We start from the raw sequence: 21,467 nt of genomic DNA, 5'->3' as shown, positions 1-21,467 counted from the left end.
TGATGATGCACATAGACGTCTGCATGATCAGTCTCAAGCCTTAAAAACGTTTCCCAAAAGTAATTTGATTGTGGTTGCCAACAGCTTTTGACTTATGAAACAATCTTCACCATAGAATTTCCATAACACAGGGACAAAGCTCGCGTGATACTTTTGACCCCCACAGTACATGTATTTAATACAAACTATATGTATTTATTTACATCTACCGAGTATGAATCCCTATATTTCTTACGGAAACTTATAGTTAGTTCATAGCTCTATAAAAACAGCCAGACTGAAATCTATAGCTAACACGCTCAGTTATCGATTGGTCGAAACCTACAACACCCCGAGACAACCATTGTCAACCGACGCGAAGCGGAGGTTGACAATGGTTTTCGAGGGGTGTCAATTTCAACGGTTACCCTCCCAAACAGGCACTATTTATTTTATTATACTAAATGTCTTAATTTTAAAGAGAATTTTAAGAAAGAAATGAAGTGAATTCTACGACGAACCGTACGCGCATAATTTACACGCATGTAACAATTCGTTTTATTATACTTTCATGTTAAATAATGAAATCTGATTGGTTTAGACGCAGTTGATAATCCGTTCTATTACCCTCAGCGTTAGCAACACACTTAGCAACGGGTAACACAACGAATTATTACATGCGCGTAAATTATGCGCGTACGGTTCGCCGTAGCATTCACGTCATTGCTATATAAAAGCAGTAAAAATATTCTCTAAAATTATGACATTCAGTATAATAAAATAAATAGTGCCTGTTCGGGAGGATAACAGTTGAAATTGACACCACTCGAAAACCTCGGGGTGTCAATTTCAACTGTTATCCTCCCAAACAGGCACTATTTATATAGTGTTACCCGTTGCCAAGTGTGTTGCTAACGCTGAGGTTAATAGAACGGATTACCAACTGCGTCTAAACCAATCAGATTTCAGTATTTAACATGAAAGTATAATAATAGATATTGTTCTTCACTGAAGATAGAATTCATGTGCAAATAAAAAAAGTTTTGAGTGAAGCAAATTAATGAATTTATTTTTGTGTAAATAATAATTGTACGTGTATATTATTACAGTAATGAGATAATGAAACTTGATATCAAGTTAATGTGTATAAAATTTATGCTTACCCAACGGTTTGGTCGAAAAAATATTTTCCTACAACCGCATCATCCTGTACCTCTTGCAAAGTATCAACCTTTGTGTTTTGCAATTTATCTTTGCTAATTTTGAATTTCATGACGAACGTAGCATCCCTTGGGACACAATATGCTAAAACTATGGTCTGAGACTTTGTGATAGAAGACCCAGTCAGGAAGACGTTCTTAGGAACGGCGTTTTGAAAGTAGAAATGATAGTTGAACTGTCCGCCTAGGATATGATAAACCTCTGCGTTGGGATCCCATCGGTTATCTCAACGGTCGGGAAATCTGTATCGGTTCTTGTCGCAAACATACCGTTGCCTGTTGCAGGTGTGTTATTGAACGGCGTTTTGAAAGTAGAAAAGATAGTTGAACTGTCCGCCTAGGATAGTGATAAACCTCTGCGTTGGGATCCCATCGGTTATCTCAACGGTCGGGGAATCTGTATCGGTTCTTGTCGCAAACATACTGTTGCCTGTTGCAGGTGTGTTTATTGAAATCTATGAAAGAAGAAACTTTAAATAATTGTTTTATATACATACGTATGACGATCTTGAAATCACAAAAAGTCAACAAGGACTTAATTGGAAATTTAAAAAAAGATATTGATGAAATGTTGCTGTTACCTGTCCATAGGTATGAGGGCATTTAGCAGCATTCCAGTTCTTTCTGAAGCTGCACTTAATTGTTGTTGTAAAGGGAATGTTCTTTACAATATAGAAGTTGTTTTTGTAATCTGTTATTGCCAATGTAGCATCGCTATTTACTGGCCTTTTGCAAGAAACGTGTAAAAATCGATTTCCTGAATCTGGTCCATATAATGTTTGTAAAATTGAATCAAAAGAAAGTTAAATCTGATGTCAAACCTATTTCTTTTTAAAGTAGTACATATGTACATGTACTTTAAAGATAAATACATGTACATGTACTATTATATTACAGGAAATTATTTATCTTTAAAAATAAATTTTTAACGTCAGATGTTTGTGATTTTGGGCATATAAATGCATATCTTTATAACAGAATTAAAATATAATTTAATTAATTATTTGTGATTTGACAAATCAGCCTTATGTCAGCAAAATCGAACTTCGTGAACGTGAAAAGATTGCGTGGGTTAAATTCCGGCACGCATGTGTTATGTGTGAAAGCTGCAGTGTTGTATTCTTCAGCTGGTTGGAACTGTATATGTAGTAACCGACGGATGACCAAAAACCAATCTGATTAAAATCAGATCCTTTGATCCGCTCACGTAGATCGCTATATTGACTTTCTAATTAACTAAGAAAAAAATATGTTTTTAAAGGATCATTTGTATATAACAAAACAACTGACCTTTAGGACCGGTTTACTAAAAGAAAAGCATGTATAGCGATCTACGTGAACGGATCCAAGGATATGATCTTATTTTAGATATCAGATAGGACAAAAACAAAACCACTCACCTCACCACCAGCTGCTACATTATTCTTCATTTTTGTGAGAGGATTTGTGATCCAAAATGTCACCGGCTTCCTAAAAAAGATAATGATGAACGTGTGAAGATGTAACTTTTGAAAACTTATCATACTTTTTTACGTTATCTAAAAATAAAACTACACCGTAATTTCCATAATACTCTTTCACATTGTATACTACATTACACTAGAAACCTATACATATTTAGGGATGGGGATGGTGGGTTCAACACATTCAATTCACTTGAAATAAGTATTTAACACCAACCCCATTCTAACCTCGGTAAAAAAAAAAAATCACCACCCCCCTCCTGGAAAAAATTCTGGATCCGCTCAAGATAAACTTATATTATTTTTTACTATAGAGCACCTGTCACTTGGAAGAGCCCCTGTTACTGGGTGGTTGATTGGACCAGTCCATGGAATTTGTCCCAGAGCCAAATTCCCATCAAATAACGTGTGCTTCTCTCCGCCGTCTTCAATAAAAAAGGCCATGCCCGACTGTGTTGTAACATATATTGTTTTGAATCTAAAACAGAGAATGCTCTAAGGGGAAAAAAGCTAATTCAGATTTTAATTTGTAAAATTATTCGGTCTTGGACCCTTTCGTGAAGTAAAACAACTTTTATTTGCGTGCGAAAACATTTCACAAGTCAATTTTTTGCTTGGTTATTGCGAACAAAGATGCCAAAAATCAAAGTTAGATAATCATTATGGTATTTTTTGCATGCATTTTTCTAGCTGCTTTGAATGTTTGTGAGCTTTTAAAAGCAACAAAAGAAGATTAAATCATGTATGTCCTACACAATGGATGTTTCTATCTTTAAATTGATCAATATAAGATGAAGCTGTTTTTACATGAGAATTGTGTGTTCCGTGAATCGTGATGCATCTAAACTGAGAGTGATTGATTGAATTGTTTCGGAGGTAGGATTCGCCTGTGTATAACATCTTGTCTGCCAGATTCTCGCACATATGGTAATGTAATGGATAACGACCTGTAAAATAAAAGCAAGCAAGATTTCATAGCGCTCTCTCTCTCTCTCTCTCTCTCTCTCTCTCTCTCTCTCTCATTTTATATATTATATTTTTGAAGTATTTCCAAAGACTACAGTAATCGGACAAAAAAGCTTTTTACCTGTTATCAAAGGATTCCCCAAATTTGTCAGTTCTACATTTTCCACTTGAACACTTTTGAATCCGTACAGGAACTATAAAAAACAATATGTCGTAAAAATGAAAAAAAAACGCCAGTAGGTTATTATGATGGGGTAATGAATTGAAGATACTACATTAGTGTATAGTGGGGTGTCATTTTGCTTCAGAATTGTTGGCAAATGATATGTGCTTGTACCACCCTGAAGTTGTAAAACAGTAGACATATGAAACTCATGCCAGCTGGTTATATGCAATTTTTTCTGCAGGTATTGAAACCACTGTTAAGTCATAAGATTGTGAAAATAGGGGGGGGGGAATTCTCTTGTCTATTCTTGAGTTATTTCGTAAATTAGTAAGGGTACGTATAATACTGAATTCGACAACTACGAAAGTCAAAAAAGAGCTGACTTTGACACTTTTTAAATTTTGAAATTTGGAATTTCTCCCATGCAGGAGGCTTATAGATTTGACTACTTCCATCCAGTAAGACATGCCTTAATTCCGTGACAGTTATTCAAATGAAAAAAAAAATCTTAATTCACTTTGATATGTCCGCCATTGGTTTGGCTCTCTGCGACTTCACTAGTGATATGAATATTCCGCGTCATCGGTCCAACCTCTGCTCTCATGTCTACTCGCTTGTAGATCTCTCCATAGCGTGTGAATCTTGGCGGTTCTGAAACAATGCCCCAAAATTAAAATGCATAATATGTTTTTGTGACAAAAACTATATGACGATCAATTGCATATTATGGTTGAATTCAATTTGGTCCTGCAAAAGTCATTAAAATAGATACATTTAGAAAAAAAATCATTTCAAAGATTTGGTGACTTTTTGTAAGTTTTAAGGTTTTTTTAATGATATGAATAACAGCTGTAAGTACTGTTAATTTGGATTTGATTTGTTGAACATGCATCCCAAACATGTTTCAATCGTAAATTCTTCCAATTGTCTCCAATCATAATACGTCGAAGTTATAAAAATCTTATCACCTTTGAATAAAAAACAATTCAAAAAAACAAAACAAATATGGAATTAATAATCGATATCTACATTAATTTTGTCCTTACAAAAGGGTAATTATAATAAAACTTTGTTTAAAGGTTTTAAAGGTCTCGCCGACATTCCAGGAACTGACGTCATCGACTACGTCAATGACGGGTTTCGCTTGAGACTTGTCCATGACCAGAAAGTCGATGTAGCTTTTGTAGTTTTCTGCTTTGTTGTTTCTAGACATTACAACGACTGAACTTCCGGTGCCTTCAATGTCTAAGGTAACAACCGCTTCTGAGAACCCGTTTCCAGTTTGATACGCTCCAACGCTATCTATAAAGGCTCCTCCTAGAAAGAAACGGATTTTTTTTATCAAATTATGACAAATTCTCCCCCCAAAATTCGGACCTTCATAGATTGTTCGTGGCTCCTTGAAAAAAAACCCAAAAATTATCAGTTCAAAATCCTTGCGTTTTTGCAAAATTACTTTAGTTTGTACAAAATAACCTACATACAGATTACATCAATTTTCTTGTCATAACAATTATGTCCATGTGTACCTTTCTTTGCAGCAAAGCCATAAGCGCCATCTGGTTGGTGTTTGCGTAGTTCATTGGCTGTGTCTAATACGTCGACTACACTGTAAATCTTGGACATGGTAGTATTGTCTAAATCGCCTTGAGTTGCCATTGCAATAATGTCTGAATCTGGAACACCTATAACAAGTTTTGTATAATCTCAATTAGTGATTATGCTTAAAACTTTAAATTATAACAAAATATACGATTTTGGTGTCAATTGTGTCAAAAAGTACATGCGATATAGGACATTAAAAATTCATGTTCATAACCATCATGATGATTGTTAAATTTTTCCCGAACAAAAATCTCGTCAAAATGGAAAAAATAACAACCTAAAGGTTTTTCATTTTAAAAAATTCAATTTAGAATAGTAGCATTTTGATACTGAGAAAATGAAGCAAAAAAATCAATCACTCCAAAACCAGGCACATGTAATTAAACACATAATTTGGGAACGGTAAAATCAAATGAACGAAAATGCAACAACATTGTTTGAATAACTAATCATAACTCATCGTGAAATCTCATTAAATGTTGAGAAAAAACAGGTTATAGTATATATATAGTGCCTGTTTAGGAGGGTAACAGTTGAAATTGACACCCCGAGGAAACCATTGTCAACCGACGCGAAGCGGAGGTTGACAATGGTTTTTAAGGGGTGTCAATTTCAACTGTTATCCTCCCGAACAGGCACTATTTATTTTATTATACTGAATGTCTTTAGGTTAATTTTAGAGAATTTTTATATTGCTTTTATATAGAAATGACGTGAATTCTACGGCGAACCGTACGCGCATAATTTACGCGCATGTAACAATTCGTTGTGTTACGCGTTGCTAAGTGTGTTGCTAACGCTGAGGGTAATAGAACGGATTATCAACTGCGTCTAAACCAATCAGATTTCAGTATTTAACATGAAAGTATAATAAAATAGTATGACCTTTCTCAAATAGTTAGATACCGCCTTATAACTTGAATGTTTGATTGCCAGGAACAATGTTTTACGGATTTTATGGAAACAAGCTCGTTTAATGTTTTGAAAACAATTGTTTTTCTTTGTTTCACAACAAACACATTTTTCTGGCTGTAAATACATGCAGTTTAATTATGCATTTCCTATACCGTTGTATGAGTAGTTTTAAGTAAATAAATGGATTGAACTGATTGCAGCATATTTAACTATTATCAATGATTGTGTGCAATGTGTTAAAGGTCCCAAAGAGTTTGAAAAAAACTGTAATTAAAGAAAATCAATATCTTATGTATGTTTCATGAATTATCGGGAAATTTTTTATTGGTTTTCCAAGCTTGTACGGACAATGAGTCTACAGGATATGCCGATTACAATACAATTAATTCACTAGAATTGGATTATTCTAATATATTGTCAATAGAAAAAAAAATATTAATATAAATTTACACACCTAGTAAGGTAATGGTTGTTTTGTAGACATAATTGCAGTCTTCTGATCCAATAACAATTTTTCCTCCGGTTTTGATTAGAACGTAGTGTACTCTGGGGTTGATTTCCTCCGAGGAGTTCTTCCCCCAAACCAAGCTTCCCCCAGCGCTGATTTCGATTCCCTGTAACTCTGGAAGGGAAACGTCCAAGCGAACTTTTCTCATTATCTTCACTACACTGTTTGAAATTGGTACCTTAATGTAAATGTTTTAATTTGTATGAAGCACAGAAAAATTATCCCAATATACTTTATACAATGTAAATCGGACATTTTTTCCGATATTGACGATTAAAATTCTTTTTTTTTTAACTTTGTAAATTTGAAATATGTTTCCGCGTAAAATTTAATTAATTTAAACAGTAAACGTTACGGTCTAAATATTTTGTTGGTTTTTTTTTTTTTTTTTTTAAATTCTAGGTCTATCTGCCAAGATTCAAAAATTTATTTCTAAAATAAGATTGTCATCTCCTACCCTTGCTGTTGTGACCGGTCGATTTGAAAGAACCACAGAAATCAGGGGGGTGATTTTTATAGCTTTAATAATTGTAAACCGTGCAGGAATAGGTCTACATGTTTCATTTCTTTAATTATAAAAACTGATCTTAAAAAGATTTTATAAACTTCATCCTTTTGATATTAAAACAGTTGGATTTTTTTTCTTGTTTAAAGAAATTAAATGCATTCATAAACTCAATCATCTAATGTCTAAAAAAAATTTATATATTCAACGTTTTTGAAAATCAATTTCAGCTAAGAACCTAAATATAAAGTGTTCAAATATATAGAAACAGGATGAATTATTACGTACATTTCCGTTTGGCAATGTTGCTGGATCCGACCAGTCAAGTACATAGGCGTCGGAAGCAAATTGAAAGTGGGGGGGGGGGGGGGCTAGACTAATCCTCAGAAATATTGAGAAAAAAGTCATTCCTAAAATCATGGAAATCCGAATCCGTGGGGGAGGGGGGGGGGGGGGTATACCTATACTTCCAGCAAAAAAAAATTACCCAAATTTTTTTTCTCCAAAATCATGAAATTCCTAATCCGGGGGGGGGGGGGGGGGGGGGGGGGGGGGGGGGGGTTAGTATGCTTCTGAATCTAACCTCCCAATCTTTCAAGGTAAATTTAGGATCAATAATCTTTCCTGCGAGAAAAAAATGTGGGGGGCTGAACCCTCTATCATGCTATGTTTCTTATGGTTAGGTATAACTTTGCAAAAAAAAGTGGGGGGGCTAAGCCCCCCCACCCCCCAGCCCCCCCCCCCCCCCCCCCCCCCCCCCCCCCCCCCGGTTCCGACGCCTATGAAGTAACGTGGCGTCATCCTCCGGACAAGCACCGTGTACTACGTACAGGAAAGACGCGGTCAAAAGCGCGGGAAAAGTTGTATATTAAAATGAACTCATAGTCAGTTATTGTGACGTTGTTTGATTCATTTTTAAAGATATCCTGAGGAAAATAACTATGCTTTTAAAATTATCAAACATATTTTTCTCAATGGTCCAATCACTTCATCGAGTTTTTTTTTATTCATATATTAACAAAATGTGAATTATTAGTGAATTATTAGCATGTAGTGCATTGTTTATGATTCCCAGATTCGTGACAATTTGAATGAAATCTAAATTCATCGATCTTCCGCAGTCTCTTTGAAATCTTGTTTGGGCGGACTTGATTTATTCCATGATGGCTTACGCCGAAATGCTCCGATCATATGACAGGCGCGAAACGGCGCAATGGCAAATGAAGTAAACCGGGTTTTTTATTTTAAATGTGGAGGTTAAATTGTTGGTATTCACAAATGTTGATGTAACCGTGGTAACAGATATTAAATCTTTCTTAGATATTTCATAATTCTTATATGATTGTAATTTTCTTGCATGTCAACATAATTATCTTTCCTGTCAACATATTTATCTTGCATGTCGACATACTTTATTGAAAAATAACTTGCACACGAGAGGCAGAAGTATGCCACCATAGTCAAAGGCTTATTTTCTATCATTAAGAAGTCTGAATTTTTTTTTTCGGGAAACACGGCTCTTTTATTGATCTGCGCAATAAAACGTTATGTCTTCAATCGATTCATTAAGAAATGAGAGTTTTTCTTAAATCGTCCTAGTGCCAACAGTAGCAAGGAACCTCGAATTTAAACGTAAAATAACACGCGCATTCGCACATCATTGTCCGGACTATTGGAAAAGAAACCGTTGCTGCCTTGTCTGTGTTTACGTATAATAGGTCTGTCACTTTATTTTATTGTCAACAGTATGAAACAACTGGTATAAAAAAAGCTTAACATAAAAATAGTATGTTGCATATCATTTATTCACTCACAAAAAAGCCGTTTAGATTACCCCCCCCCCCCCCCCAATACTTAAGTAAATATATAAATAAATTTATCTGTATTAATTTATCTTTTATTAATTTATCTATATATTTCCTTAAGTATTTTTTGGGGGGGGGGGGGGGGATTCGGTGCATTATACTTCGAGGGAATGTGCTTTCACTAACTAAAGTATATGACTACCTTGATATTTAAAGCCATTTTAACAAGACCTTGGACTTTCGGTTGGACGTAGCTATCTATTTCTTCAGTCTTGAAACAAGTTAAAAATGAAGCGGTTTCAAGCGAAATTTGACCGATTGCGTAGTCTTAGCTCAAAAGCCAGACAAATTTTGTTGATTTCAGACAGCTATGGCTGGGTGGCTGACAATGAAATAGACAGGCCTACGTCACATTGCTGTTTAACACAACTATCCAAAGTCCAAGCTCTTGTTAAAATGGTTCTAAGAGCCAGTTTGAACAATGACTTCTAAATTATTAAAGACTTGACACAAGAACACATATCTATTAAGAAGAACGAAGAATAAACATAAAGATTACAGTTTCTAGAATAACGACAACTGAAAAAAATAAACAACATGCCTTGTCTAACATAGAAGCTAATTTCGGCATTCGATCGACTGTTTTACACGACTGGGTTAAGTCTTCTGGCAGTTCGTCTGCTTCTTCACTCTTCCCCTTGCCTTTGTGTAATTCCGTTTCACCGACTACTTTGTTATTTCTTGGGTTATTTGTCACCATCTCCAAGACAGAAATCAGGAACCGTGTAACTTTCCCTGCTGTTTCTTCTTTTTCTGTGTAATACATCTCTAGAATAAACACCAAAGATACCATGATCAAAGAACTGTTTGTCATCGTCAGAATTAGATAGACGGAAAACAGCGAAACGGTTAGACTCGTCTGTGGCATTTTGTCGGTTACCAGGGTCAAGAAAACGGCAAAGGACAACAAAATAGTGACAGCAAAAGAAATCCGCTCCCCGGATGCAATTGGAATTGCAAAGACGAGAAGGTTAACCATTGCGAGAAACAAGATTGGAGCGAAAATGTTGATAAGTAAGAATGTTGGTCTTCTCTTGATTTTGATGCGAGCTTCGGCAAGCGATGCTCCTTGTCGCAAGAAATTTTCTCCAGAAACAGATTCCAATTCCCAAATTGTGTTTGGTTCGTAAACGTCGGTAGAGATACGCCGGTCAATGCGTAGAGAAATTTCCTTGGATGACACAAGGTTTGAAAATTGTACACTGCAATCGTGATTGTCAAACGGGTAATACATAATGTTTGGTGAGCACATTGATGACGTAATGATTCCGGTCGAGCAAAGAGCACTGCCGTTTGCTTGGTAGGTTACAGTTTGTGTTTTATCGTTTCCGAGTTCTATTTCAAGACTAGTGGCCGAATTGACCAAAAACAAAGATGGAATCCACACTTTTGATTTGGGAAGTCGAACGATCGACGCTTGGCCATAATCCGTTGGATTCCACTGGATTAATTCGTCTGTCCATTCCAAGGTCAATCCAAACACTGTATGTAGTACGCCCTCTGTTTCGTCAAATTTGTTGATAGCTTTAATGTTCAGCTTGATGTCTATGAGCAGAGTTTTCGTTTGGTTTGTCACAGGTCGAATATCTTTGGAATAGTTCTGTAATAGAGTCTTGTGGAGAGAAACGCTCGTTCCATAAGTATACAATGCGGCTTCAATTCCACCAAGGAGCAAAAATACACTTACTGTTGCACCTAAAGTTTCTTTTGCCATGATCGAAGTTACTTACAACCGTGCGTGGAACCTTAAAACCAAGAAAGATGTAATTGTTGCAGTTTGCGGTATCGATTGCAACATTGATTACCGCGTATTATCATTCAGATGTATTCAACGTAAGCTTTGAAAATTAATTGCTTACCATTTTAAAAATCAATAAGATAAATAAGAATGTATTGAAATGGCCAGAAATCATCCGAAGATTTTCGCTTCCAGTTTCAAATGGATGATTGTCCTCCAAAGACAACACTGCTAAGGTCCCATATGAATTTGATCAGCCGAGATAATAAGCTCATTATTACATTTACTTGTAATTATCAAATGAATACCCTCATTAGTGGGTATATTACAAGAATAGTTCTTTGATCCCAAAAACAAAATCAATCAGTGTTATTGAATGAACACATTAAAAAGAGTCAATTTATCTCATTTGGGATGCACATCATTTAAATATAGAAAATTTATTTATTTTATTTTTTTGATAAAATCTGTTTTTTCACATAATTATACACAGTACTGTATGTAAATACTAGTATGTATAATTGAAACTATAATATATAACTTATATAAACTTCCGACTTGTCTAGATTTCTAACTGCAAGCTTACTGCCTTTTGACAGCTACTTACTGTCGAAATGCTTTTGCTTTAAGGGCCAGCTGTATACACCTTGTGAATTATTTCTTCTGACCCTTTTCCAACGACAGTGCTCGACAGTAAGCACTGATTCAGCAGTACTTATAGAAGCAAAGAATAAAATTGGTTGTCCTTTTTTTTTTTTTTTTTTTTTTTTTTTTTTTTTGTGTTTTATCCGTCCTTATAACCGCATTTGATTGAATTGAATGCGTTTAATTTTTATTAATTTCCATATTAAAAGTAGCAATGTGCCGCTACATTTTCTGAATCGTGATGATAGAGAAAGTACTGACAACGCTCACAACAGCAATCGGCAATCCTCGGCTGATTCCGCTACGCTCATCCGAGTAGTTCCGAGTGCTCACAACAGTGCTGATTTTGGATCGGGATCGTAATACATTTATTTCATAAACAACATAACAGCGTGAGGATCATGATCATGATGATGACAGAGGATGGAAAGTCCTCGCCAGAATTCCTTGATATTTTATATTCGTATGCAAATGAAGAGGACGAAGAAATACGTGTCCCCCAGAATAAAAGACCATCATGTTCAAGATGCAGGTAACAACTTATCGACCATGACAGACATGTTGATAAAACATGTAGATAAAAGACATGTCACAATTACAATTGCACTGAAAAGCAACTATTTTTTTGTGCAGTTTCACGTTTAACTTAGAGTAAACGAAATATTTTTATCGACATTGAAGTAATACTCTGTAAGATGTACTTCAGTTAATTTATAAGAGAATTTAATTATTGTTGCTTGTGTTTTACACCCACCATTTATTTACAAAATAAAATTTTTGAAGTTTTTAAGATGTACCTGAAGAATAGTTGCTAGAGTTCCAGTTTGTATTTTGATTCAGAGAATTTAATTTTATTAAAGGGTTGGAATATGAAATTCAGTTTTATCATGACGTTCATGGGCATTATATACATGTAGGCTGTGGCTCAGTTAATAGAGCAAAAATTTGATTGCTACATGTTCGGTAGGCTTAGCTTTTGTGTAGTCTATGTAACAGCAACACCTTTTCTTTTAATAAGATTATTTGATGTACTTTCTTTGACAGCCGACCAATAACTGTTTGCTTGTGTCCTTATTTACCAGAGAAGCCAGTTGCCATAGAAACTAATGTCTATATCTTACAACATCCACTGGAGGTAAAGACATTTATTTAATGTTTTATGCAAAAAAACATTTTTGGTAAAAGTATTTGCATTCATTTTATAGTTCACATTGAATTTCAATTTTTTTTCATTTTATTTTTAAATATTAATTTTGTTGGGTTTTATGGTGGTCAACATGGTGGAGGGGTATTTAGTCATGAACTTTTTACGATGTTAAATCTTTTACAAATTCTTGTGTATGGACTCTTTCACGATAACTGCCGGTACTGCTCTCTTGCAGGGCAAATTGATATACTTTGTCGAAGTTTTAGTAGGTAGATAATTAAATGACGTAATTGAAACAATTGACATTACGTCATATATCACGAAACTATGTTTTTGCCCTGCAAAAGAGCAGTACCGCAGTTACCATGAAAGGGTCTATTGATGTATGTTTGAGAAGGAATATGAGATACCTTAATTCTGTGACTTTGTTTGTAAATAATGTTTTTCCATAGAAATCATTTTGTAATAAAAAGCATAGTAAAAGGTACTTAGTGCATGATTTTTTAGAGACATTCTGAGTAAAGGCCAAGATCCTCATATTCATCATTAATTTTCTCCTGAAATGTCACATTTTCATTAGTTAAACATGGCACATGACCATGGCACAGGACTGTCAGATTTATTTCTTTGATTGTGTCTGAAGATTTTATCTTTGGCAATATGGCCAACATTTCTTGCCTTTTGAAATTACTTCACTTTGTTGTTTTAGTCTGGAGCAGAATAAAATAGCAGCGCAGAGATTTGATCAAACCTTTGTAGAGGAAAGATATAATATGTTTAAAATTAAGTGGCAACAAAACATTGAAATTGAAAAAGGTTTTCAAAGACTATTTAGTAGGTAAATGGTAAGAATGAGAATTCTGAAAAGTTTTACTGCGTAAAATTGTATGAGATGCAAGGCCATATGCCAAGTTTACATGGATATGCATAGCTATAGGTCTTCACTTCTTGTGAATAAATGTTTCATTTGATAGTCCTCAGCAAACAAAACACATATTAGGTTTGTTACTGACTTAGTCAATCAGTAACAAACCTAATAAGTAATATCATAACTGCACAATCATCACAATAGCTCGAAAATCTTAATATATGTTATTAAAAATTCAAAAGGCATACAGGAAAATATTCACACCCATTTTATTTTTTACCCTTTTGCCCTCATTGTCAGTGGGCTATTTTAAGACTGTGTGAATTCCAATTTAAGTCTCAAATAATCTCTCTTTAAACACATTTTTGTCGGGGGAATTCAAGACGGGGCGAAACCGTTTCCCAGTGAAGAGGGTCGAAAATATCATGGGGCGAAAATAACTCTGCATATAGTCTAAACCCAAGTTATGCAAAGTTATGTTTTATACATTGAAATTTATACTGAAAAACCTTTTTTTCAAATCATTTTTAAGGAAAGTAGAAATTTGACAACTGTTCCCATTCTGTGTGAATGCCTGCCTACAGATAATGTGCAAATCATCAAGGGGAAAAAATTCTCACTTCGCAGGTAGTTCAATTTTCTTTGTTTTTTTATTGTGGCCGGTTTCATCAATATTTGCATTGAATACCAATTTTCGTAGATTTTATCGTTGTGATGATCCATAAAGTTAATATTTTTATCAACATAAAGATTGATATGATCGTTGTCCATGAATTGACCTTTTTTTTTTTAAATTTTTCATTTAATCCACAAATGGAGGCCAATGAATATTGTAGAGTGAACGAATATTGTAGAGTGAAAACAAATTTTGTGCTAGCTGAAAAGACTATGGATGTTCAAAGGAAAAAATAAACGAGACAACTTCAGGTCTTATTTGCTTATAGTTTTATTTTTCATGTTTGTTTGGTTTTTTTTGGGGGGAAAACACTTCTTTTTAGAATTCCTCATACATAAATTGTGAAAAGTTGTAAAATTACTGTACACAGGGAAATATTTGTCTCCATTTTATTTTTGCCCTTTGCCCTCATTGACAGTGGTCAAATTAAGACTGGGCCAATTCAAATGTCTCAAATTTTCTGTCTTTTAACACAACTGTGTGTGGGCGAACTTAAGACGGAGTGAAATAGGTTCCAACCCTGTATAAGGTATATGGTAAATCTTTAATACAGATTCCCAAAGGTAGCTGAACTTATGAAGAGCCCCAACACCCTTCTGTTGTACCCAGACTCTGAGGCTGAGGATATTGAGGCTATCCCCCAGGCACCAGGTGGTCAGCCATATAACCTGGTGTTACTTGACGGGACCTGGGGTCAGGCCAAAGGCATGTTTCTCCATAATGAAGTTTTTTCTTGGCCTAAAAAGGTAACTACAGTTTAAAAGTAGGAGACCATGATGAATGTTATTTCTCATTTTATAATATATAAGGTTGCTGTATTTGATTCAATATTAACTTTTTATCTTCTAGACATAATCAAAGTACTGAAGTACTGAAAGCCGGGCTCTTTTGGTGTGTCTTTATGCATATTGTGTAGTAAAGACTGAAAATCTCTCTCTCTCTCTCTCATGCTTTTAATGTCGGCAAAGCATCAGAGAGCGACCAAATTTTGTAAGCGGCTATAAACAAAAAATATGTCTGTCTAGTAGAAGTTAAAAAGTTTAACAGTTGCTGCCTTGAATTTTGCAACAAGCATTATATATTCAATCCCCGTTTCTTCATCGCGCAGCAAAGTAGTTCATGGAAATTCATGCACATTGTATGTGTCCAAAATGCATAGTAATGTTTTAAAAACACGTTATTAATAAGAAAACTAAAAAAGATAGACAATTCATTCGAAATTTAAAAAAAAGAAACAAAATGCCAACACTTTTGACAAAACGTGGCTCTTTGTGTAACTATTTGGTATAGCGGAAGCTTTACCTTGACGCTGTTTGGTTTTTTTGTTTATTTGTGCTATTTATAGTAACATTGGCGATTTGCCTGCCTATAGCCAGGACTCTGCTTTCAGCAGAGCCCGGCTAATAAAATGAGGAGCTAGAGCTGGATACTAGATAAATTTTTTTAAATTTTAGAATCTCATTTTACAAGGAACTTGTTTACTTGTTCTTTTTGTGATAAAAATTGCTTTATTTGATGGGATTGGGCTATGGTAAGAAAGCAGAGATGATATAAAACTCAACTGGGGTTTTTTTCCTCAGGTAAAATTGAACCACAGCACCAAGAGTAAGTTTGTGATTCGGACGCAGCCCAATGACATGTCTCTGTCTACCCTCGAGTCTACGGCAGTGGCTCTGGCCGCCCTGGAGAGACGACCAGAAATCATTGATGTAGGTGTAAAACTGTGCACTGAATGTGTATAGATCTTTCTGACAGTCCTTGGTATATTAGGTCTTTTTCATGTCAATTTCTAAGCATGAGTACAAACAATTTTTATTTAATGAGGATTGACCGAGGCAATCATTGACCCTCATTGAGTAATAATATCAGGTCAAAGGTATTTGATTAATTTTCTCTATATTCCTTCTTGTTCATTGTCAAGTGCTTTTATTACAGTAAAAATGACAGTTGAATCATGTTGCAAACCCCCTTTTGTACAATATTTAAAGACATGAACATAGGAAATAAAAATTATTTGCTCATGTATCTGCATTTTATAGGAATCACCTTGTCTGTCTGCCTAGGCCGTATCTTGTATTGGAAAATGATTAGAAGCTTAAATTTGACACAAAGATTGCATGATCTGGAAATATGTCCTGACCTTTGGTCATTTAAGCAAGTTCAAGGTCCCTTAAGAAAATTGGTGCATCCATTACTTTCCACAGTACCTCTAGTTTAATCTGTATCATGTAACAAGCAAAGTCAGAAATTAGTTGAATGAAATCTTAGTTAATAATTTAATCAATTTGTGAATGTTGTACATATAAAATATAATTACATGTATATAAAAGGGAGGTCAATATGATGCATTGTTCTTGTCAAGAATGGGCTTATTTTGTGCTGATTTTTACAGATATTAACCCGTCCCCTAGAAGCTCTGTGTGATTTCCAGCTTCAACATGGAGCCTGCAAGCACGACAGCAAAGTGTACAAGATAGAAAATGGACTCTGGAACAAAACTCTCAAAAAGAAATATCTAAAAAAGTTTGAAAAAGATGGACAGACTGTTAATTCCTTAATGGATTCTTCTAATTCAATAGAACCCTCATCTTGACAACAGCCCTTTTTTTAGAACACAAATAGGGTAGTAAAGTCTTTTAATGGGTTTTAAGGTAATAGTTGTAACATTATGAAAATATGCAACAATCAAGCAGTAAAGCTTTAATATGTTCATGTACATATTATTCCATGTTTCTATTTATAACATACATATTGCAGTAGAACAGACAGATCTAATGCTTGAAGTCGCCATTAAAATTGTTTGTTTTGAAAAAATTGTGGGCATGCTTACTGTGAAACAGAACTATTTGTTTTTCTAACAAATATTAACCTCAAAGTTATTGTGAATTGCAACAAATACATGTACCGGTAGATCTCTAAAGTTTCTGTTCCTTGAAATAGAGAGTATGGCATTGATTGCCCAATGGTGCATTTTCTTTTCTTTCTTTTTTTCACTTCTTGAACTGAAAAATAATAGAGCAATATTCCAAGTGAAAGTTTATAAGTGCAATTGAAAAAAAAAAGATATGATCAATTTGCTTATATGAATCAAGATGCAAAAAATATGAATAAAGAGCTTTTTCTATGGAATATTTGTTTTGTTTCAACAATCAATAAGAAAATTATTAGGTGGAAAAAATTCACCATTTTTATCATATGATTTTTTATGAAGGAAAATATATTGTGCATTTTAAAGACTTGAGAATGAATTGAACAACTGATCCAGGCCCTTTTAGATGTGCAATTTATGGGGCGCTGTCATTGTATAGACTATGTGTTCAAGATATAAAATTTGGCGTCATTTTAAAAATGATAAGCTTAGAAACAAAATCTAATATCATACAGGAATAGTGCTTGTCACCTCCAAACTTTTATAAGAATCAAAGAACTTACAGTTTAACAATATTATGTCTAAAGTATGTGTAATATTCATTTGTAAAGACCATAATTGGTTTTTTTTAAGAGGCAGTAAAGCCAGTATTATTTAATAATTTGTAATCTGTCAATATATGCATAATATATATTTCACTAACTCACTTTTTTGTCAATTCGTATTAGTCAACTCTTTCTGAATACAAATATACTAAGATATCCAAGATCTTGTGTATTTTAAGCATTTTATGACAATTTTAGTAAATGATGCTAACACGACTTTGAGGTAGCTCGTCGAAAACGTCACGACGTCACGAACGCGTTTACAATGCCGCTACTTTGACGTCGTTTTCTGAGCATTGTGACGTCAAAAGATAAGGGCCTTTTTCTCATGACGGCAGTCATATGATATTATATTGTATCATATCATAAATATTTTATCATATCATACTTTTGTATGGTATGATACATAATTTTATCATATCATATGATACAAAGGAATTCCTATACTGTATAATATCATTCTATATCATATCAAATGATGATATATGATATCATAGGAATCATATGCTCTATCATACATCAACAATCATAGCGATCATGCAAGTTTGAGTGAGGTAGTAAAAGGTTTTCTTAGTATCTTTTATGATGGCAATCAGGCTCTGTATCTGATGATTGCCTTATATTTTAAATCTAAACATACATGAACCATGGAAGTTGGTCAGATCAACATTTTCTTCCAACATTCAAACCTGGGTTTTTTTTACCATTAAAAACATATATCTGATCCAGCATCCATATCATCAAGATCAAGTTCTGCATCAGAAGCTACCTCTTTATTACACATCAATAGCTATAGTAAAGGTGCAAGTCTGTTTGGGACGTATGACAGAATTTACTTTATTATGTTACCAGCTCCAAGACCCTAACACAATTTGAGTTGTTCTAAAATCTTAAATTTGCATAAGCATCTAAATAATCAAGATCACCGAGTATCTAAAGCTAGCTCTGTGATTTATTTACTTAGTTAAATCACCCATGCAAGTTTGAATATTTAACTAAAAATGTGACCTGCTCCAAAAACCTTAACATCCTCTAGCATCTGAAACATATGGCTCAGATTCAGCATCCAAGTTTGTTGATTGCATCAGTATCACATGGTGCATCATCAATCCATGTCAGGTGACGATAGAAACAATACAACTTCAATATGGTCACCAAAGAGCACCTGCTCCAAAAACTTAACCTCAAGCCTCTACAATTTATGGCCCAGATTCAGCATTCAAGACTGTTAAGTCCATTAGTATGCCTAAATGTATCTTCCATGCAGGACAGGTAATAACTTAGATAAAGGACCTGCTCCAAAAACATTAACTAGGTCCAGACCTCGAGGGTATAGCATAAACTCGCCCCGACTTTGTCTCTGTGAGCTAAATTGGTTCGTGTTTCAAAACCTCAATTTATTATACCCCCGCAAACGAAGTTTAGGGGGGTATATTGGTTTCACCCTGTCCGTCTGTCCGTCCGTCTGTGTAGACGCAACTTTGTCCCCCCTATAGAATTTTTTATTACTGCATGGAACAGTTTGAAAATTTGTACATAAGTTGAACACTATCTGAAGATGTGCACCTGCAATTTTTTTTAAGATCAGACAAGATTTAATGATTTTATGACAGTTTTTATTTTCCTTATTCTATATATTGTACACTAATGTTAAAAAGTAAGGGAGGTAATCCTTACAGATTTTATTGATTAATTAATAGAAAACACTCTAAAATATATTTATATAAATACATCCAGATGGAGGTTTTTTGTCTTTATGTCTTAATTAATAAAATAAAATATTTTTTATAAGTATTCTATCAACTGACAATGCAAAGTTTTTGTTTGTCAATGATAAATTCTTAGGAGCTAATAAGAATATCAAAGACAAGTGTGGCTGAATTCATTTGTCCCAAGGGAGCCATTATCTGAGCCATGGTTCAGATCGAGCATGTGTTTAGGGGAAATTGATAATCTGTAAAATGGGTGATGGTTTTGGGGCTATTTTAAAACTGTTTCATGTAAACCAAAAGTTCTATCATTATAAGGAAATAAATAATATCATTATTCAAAAAGAAGTTAAACTATTTTAAGAGGTTGTTTAAATTTATTTGTCAAGTAAATTGATGAAGTGACCCAATTGGGCATTAATTTAAATGAAATTCAAAATTACTGATATGATTGTATTGTTTTGGCAATTTTAAAATTGTTTGAAATATTAAATTTTCTTTTTTACATATTTTTACATAGTATGGTAATTATGGTAATGTTTTGGGAGTTTATTAAATTTAACAAGCTCATCAAAGAAAATCATAGTCCTATGGGATCAATTTTCTGATATGGAGTTCCATTGTGCCATAGGAGAAAGTGAGGAAAATTTGGAACAACTAATTGCATCTGTCAAGACTCTTATTAGAAAGATAATTAAAGTTTTATAAACAGAAGAGCATTGCTTGGCCACCGGTATTTTCATTTACTGCAAATGGAGGGGTTATTGTCATTTTGTTGGTTTTTCTTTAAATCAATTAAATTTAAAAATATATAATTATCATCAGATACATACATTTGTAAATGTATTACTGTTGTAGATATGTATGTACAGTGAAATTCTGACAGTTTTGATTTTAATTTTTCTTTGTTAACTAATTTTTTTTTTTTACAATTTTAGAATTATTTTTTTTGTATGTGTTCCAAACCTTTATTATTCAGTTCAATTATTTGTCCCATTTGAAATTAGCCTTGCGGGGGTATTAGTCCCATTAGGACAGTTCTAGTTATACCCCCGCAAACGAAGTTTAGGGGGGTATATTGGTTTCACCCTGTCCGTCTGTCCATCTGTCCATCTGTCCGTCTGTCTGTAGACGCAACTTTGTCCACCCTATAGAATTTTTTATTACTGCATGGAACAGTTTGAAAATTTGTACATATGTTGAACACCATCTGAAGATGTGCACCTGCAATTTTTTTTAAGATCAGACAAGATTTAATGATTTTATGACAGTTTTTATTTTCCTTATTCTATATATTGTACACTAATGTTGAAAAGTAAGGGAGGTAATCATTACAGATTTTATTGATTAATTAATAGAAAACACTCTAAAATATATTTATATAAATACATCCAGATGGAGTTTTTTGTCTTTATGTCTTAATTAATAAAAAAAAATTTATTTTTTATAAGTGTTCTATCAACTGACAATGCAAAGTTTTTGTTTGTCAATGATAAATTCTTAGGAGCTAATGAGAACATCAAAGACAAGTGTGGCTGAATTCATTCGTCCCAAGGGAGCCATTATCTGAGCCATGGCTCAGATGGAGCATGTGTTTAGGGGAAATTGATAATCTGTAAAATGGGTGATGGTTTTGAGGCTATTTTAAAACTGTTTCATGTAAACCAAAAGGTCTATCATTATAAGGAAATAAATAATATAATTATTAATAAAGAAGTTAAACTATTTTTAGCGGTTGTTTAAATTTATTTGTCAAGTAATTTTATGAAGTGACCCTATTGGGCATTAATTTAAATGAAATTCAAAATTACTGATATGATTGTAGTGTTTTGGCAATTTTAAAATTGTTTGTAATATTAAATTTTCTTTTTTACATATTTTTACATAGTATGGTAATTATGGTAATGTTTTGGGAGTTTATTAAACTTAACAAGCTCACCAAAGAAAATCATAGTCCTATGGGATCAATTTTCTGATATGGAGTTCAATTGTGCCATAGGAGAAAGTGAGGAAAATTT

At 33.9% G+C, this 21,467-nt stretch overlaps 2 protein-coding genes across 3 annotated transcripts; one reads left to right on the top strand and one right to left on the bottom strand.

The window, feature by feature from the left end:
* Nucleotides 1–1,170: 1,170 nt before the first annotated feature.
* LOC128175805 (neuronal acetylcholine receptor subunit eat-2-like) lies at nt 1,171–11,480 on the bottom strand. The gene is made up of 8 exons (XM_052841647.1): nt 9,667–11,480; nt 5,324–5,479; nt 4,890–5,111; nt 4,353–4,445; nt 3,470–3,609; nt 1,537–1,654; nt 1,305–1,383; nt 1,171–1,210 (listed from the first exon to the last, which is right to left on the bottom strand). Exons 1-8 carry the CDS (start codon nt 10,904–10,906, stop codon nt 1,171–1,173), a joined length of 2,088 nt encoding a protein of 695 aa, XP_052697607.1. The 5' UTR covers nt 10,907–11,480.
* Nucleotides 11,481–11,973: 493 nt separating this feature from the next.
* Nucleotides 11,974–17,233, top strand: LOC128179071 (tRNA-uridine aminocarboxypropyltransferase 2-like). Of its 2 annotated transcripts, none has more exons than XM_052846564.1 (6): nt 11,974–12,107; nt 12,620–12,710; nt 14,123–14,217; nt 14,820–15,012; nt 15,847–15,975; nt 16,659–17,233. In XM_052846564.1, exons 1-6 carry the CDS (start codon nt 11,977–11,979, stop codon nt 16,857–16,859), a joined length of 840 nt encoding a protein of 279 aa, XP_052702524.1. In that variant the 5' UTR covers nt 11,974–11,976; the 3' UTR covers nt 16,860–17,233. The 2 variants fall into 2 exon arrangements, with proteins under 2 accessions (XP_052702524.1, XP_052702525.1); XM_052846565.1 differs by having other exon boundaries at nt 12,028–12,107; nt 12,658–12,710.
* Nucleotides 17,234–21,467: the final 4,234 nt, after the last annotated feature.

The sequence above is a fragment of the Crassostrea angulata genome, chromosome 3 (genome assembly GCF_025612915.1).
Source record: "Crassostrea angulata isolate pt1a10 chromosome 3, ASM2561291v2, whole genome shotgun sequence".
In the NCBI taxonomy this organism is placed as follows: domain Eukaryota; kingdom Metazoa; phylum Mollusca; class Bivalvia; order Ostreida; family Ostreidae; genus Magallana; species Magallana angulata.
The sequence above is the reverse complement of the archived record's forward strand: the minus strand, read 5'-3'. Positions and strand labels throughout refer to the sequence as shown.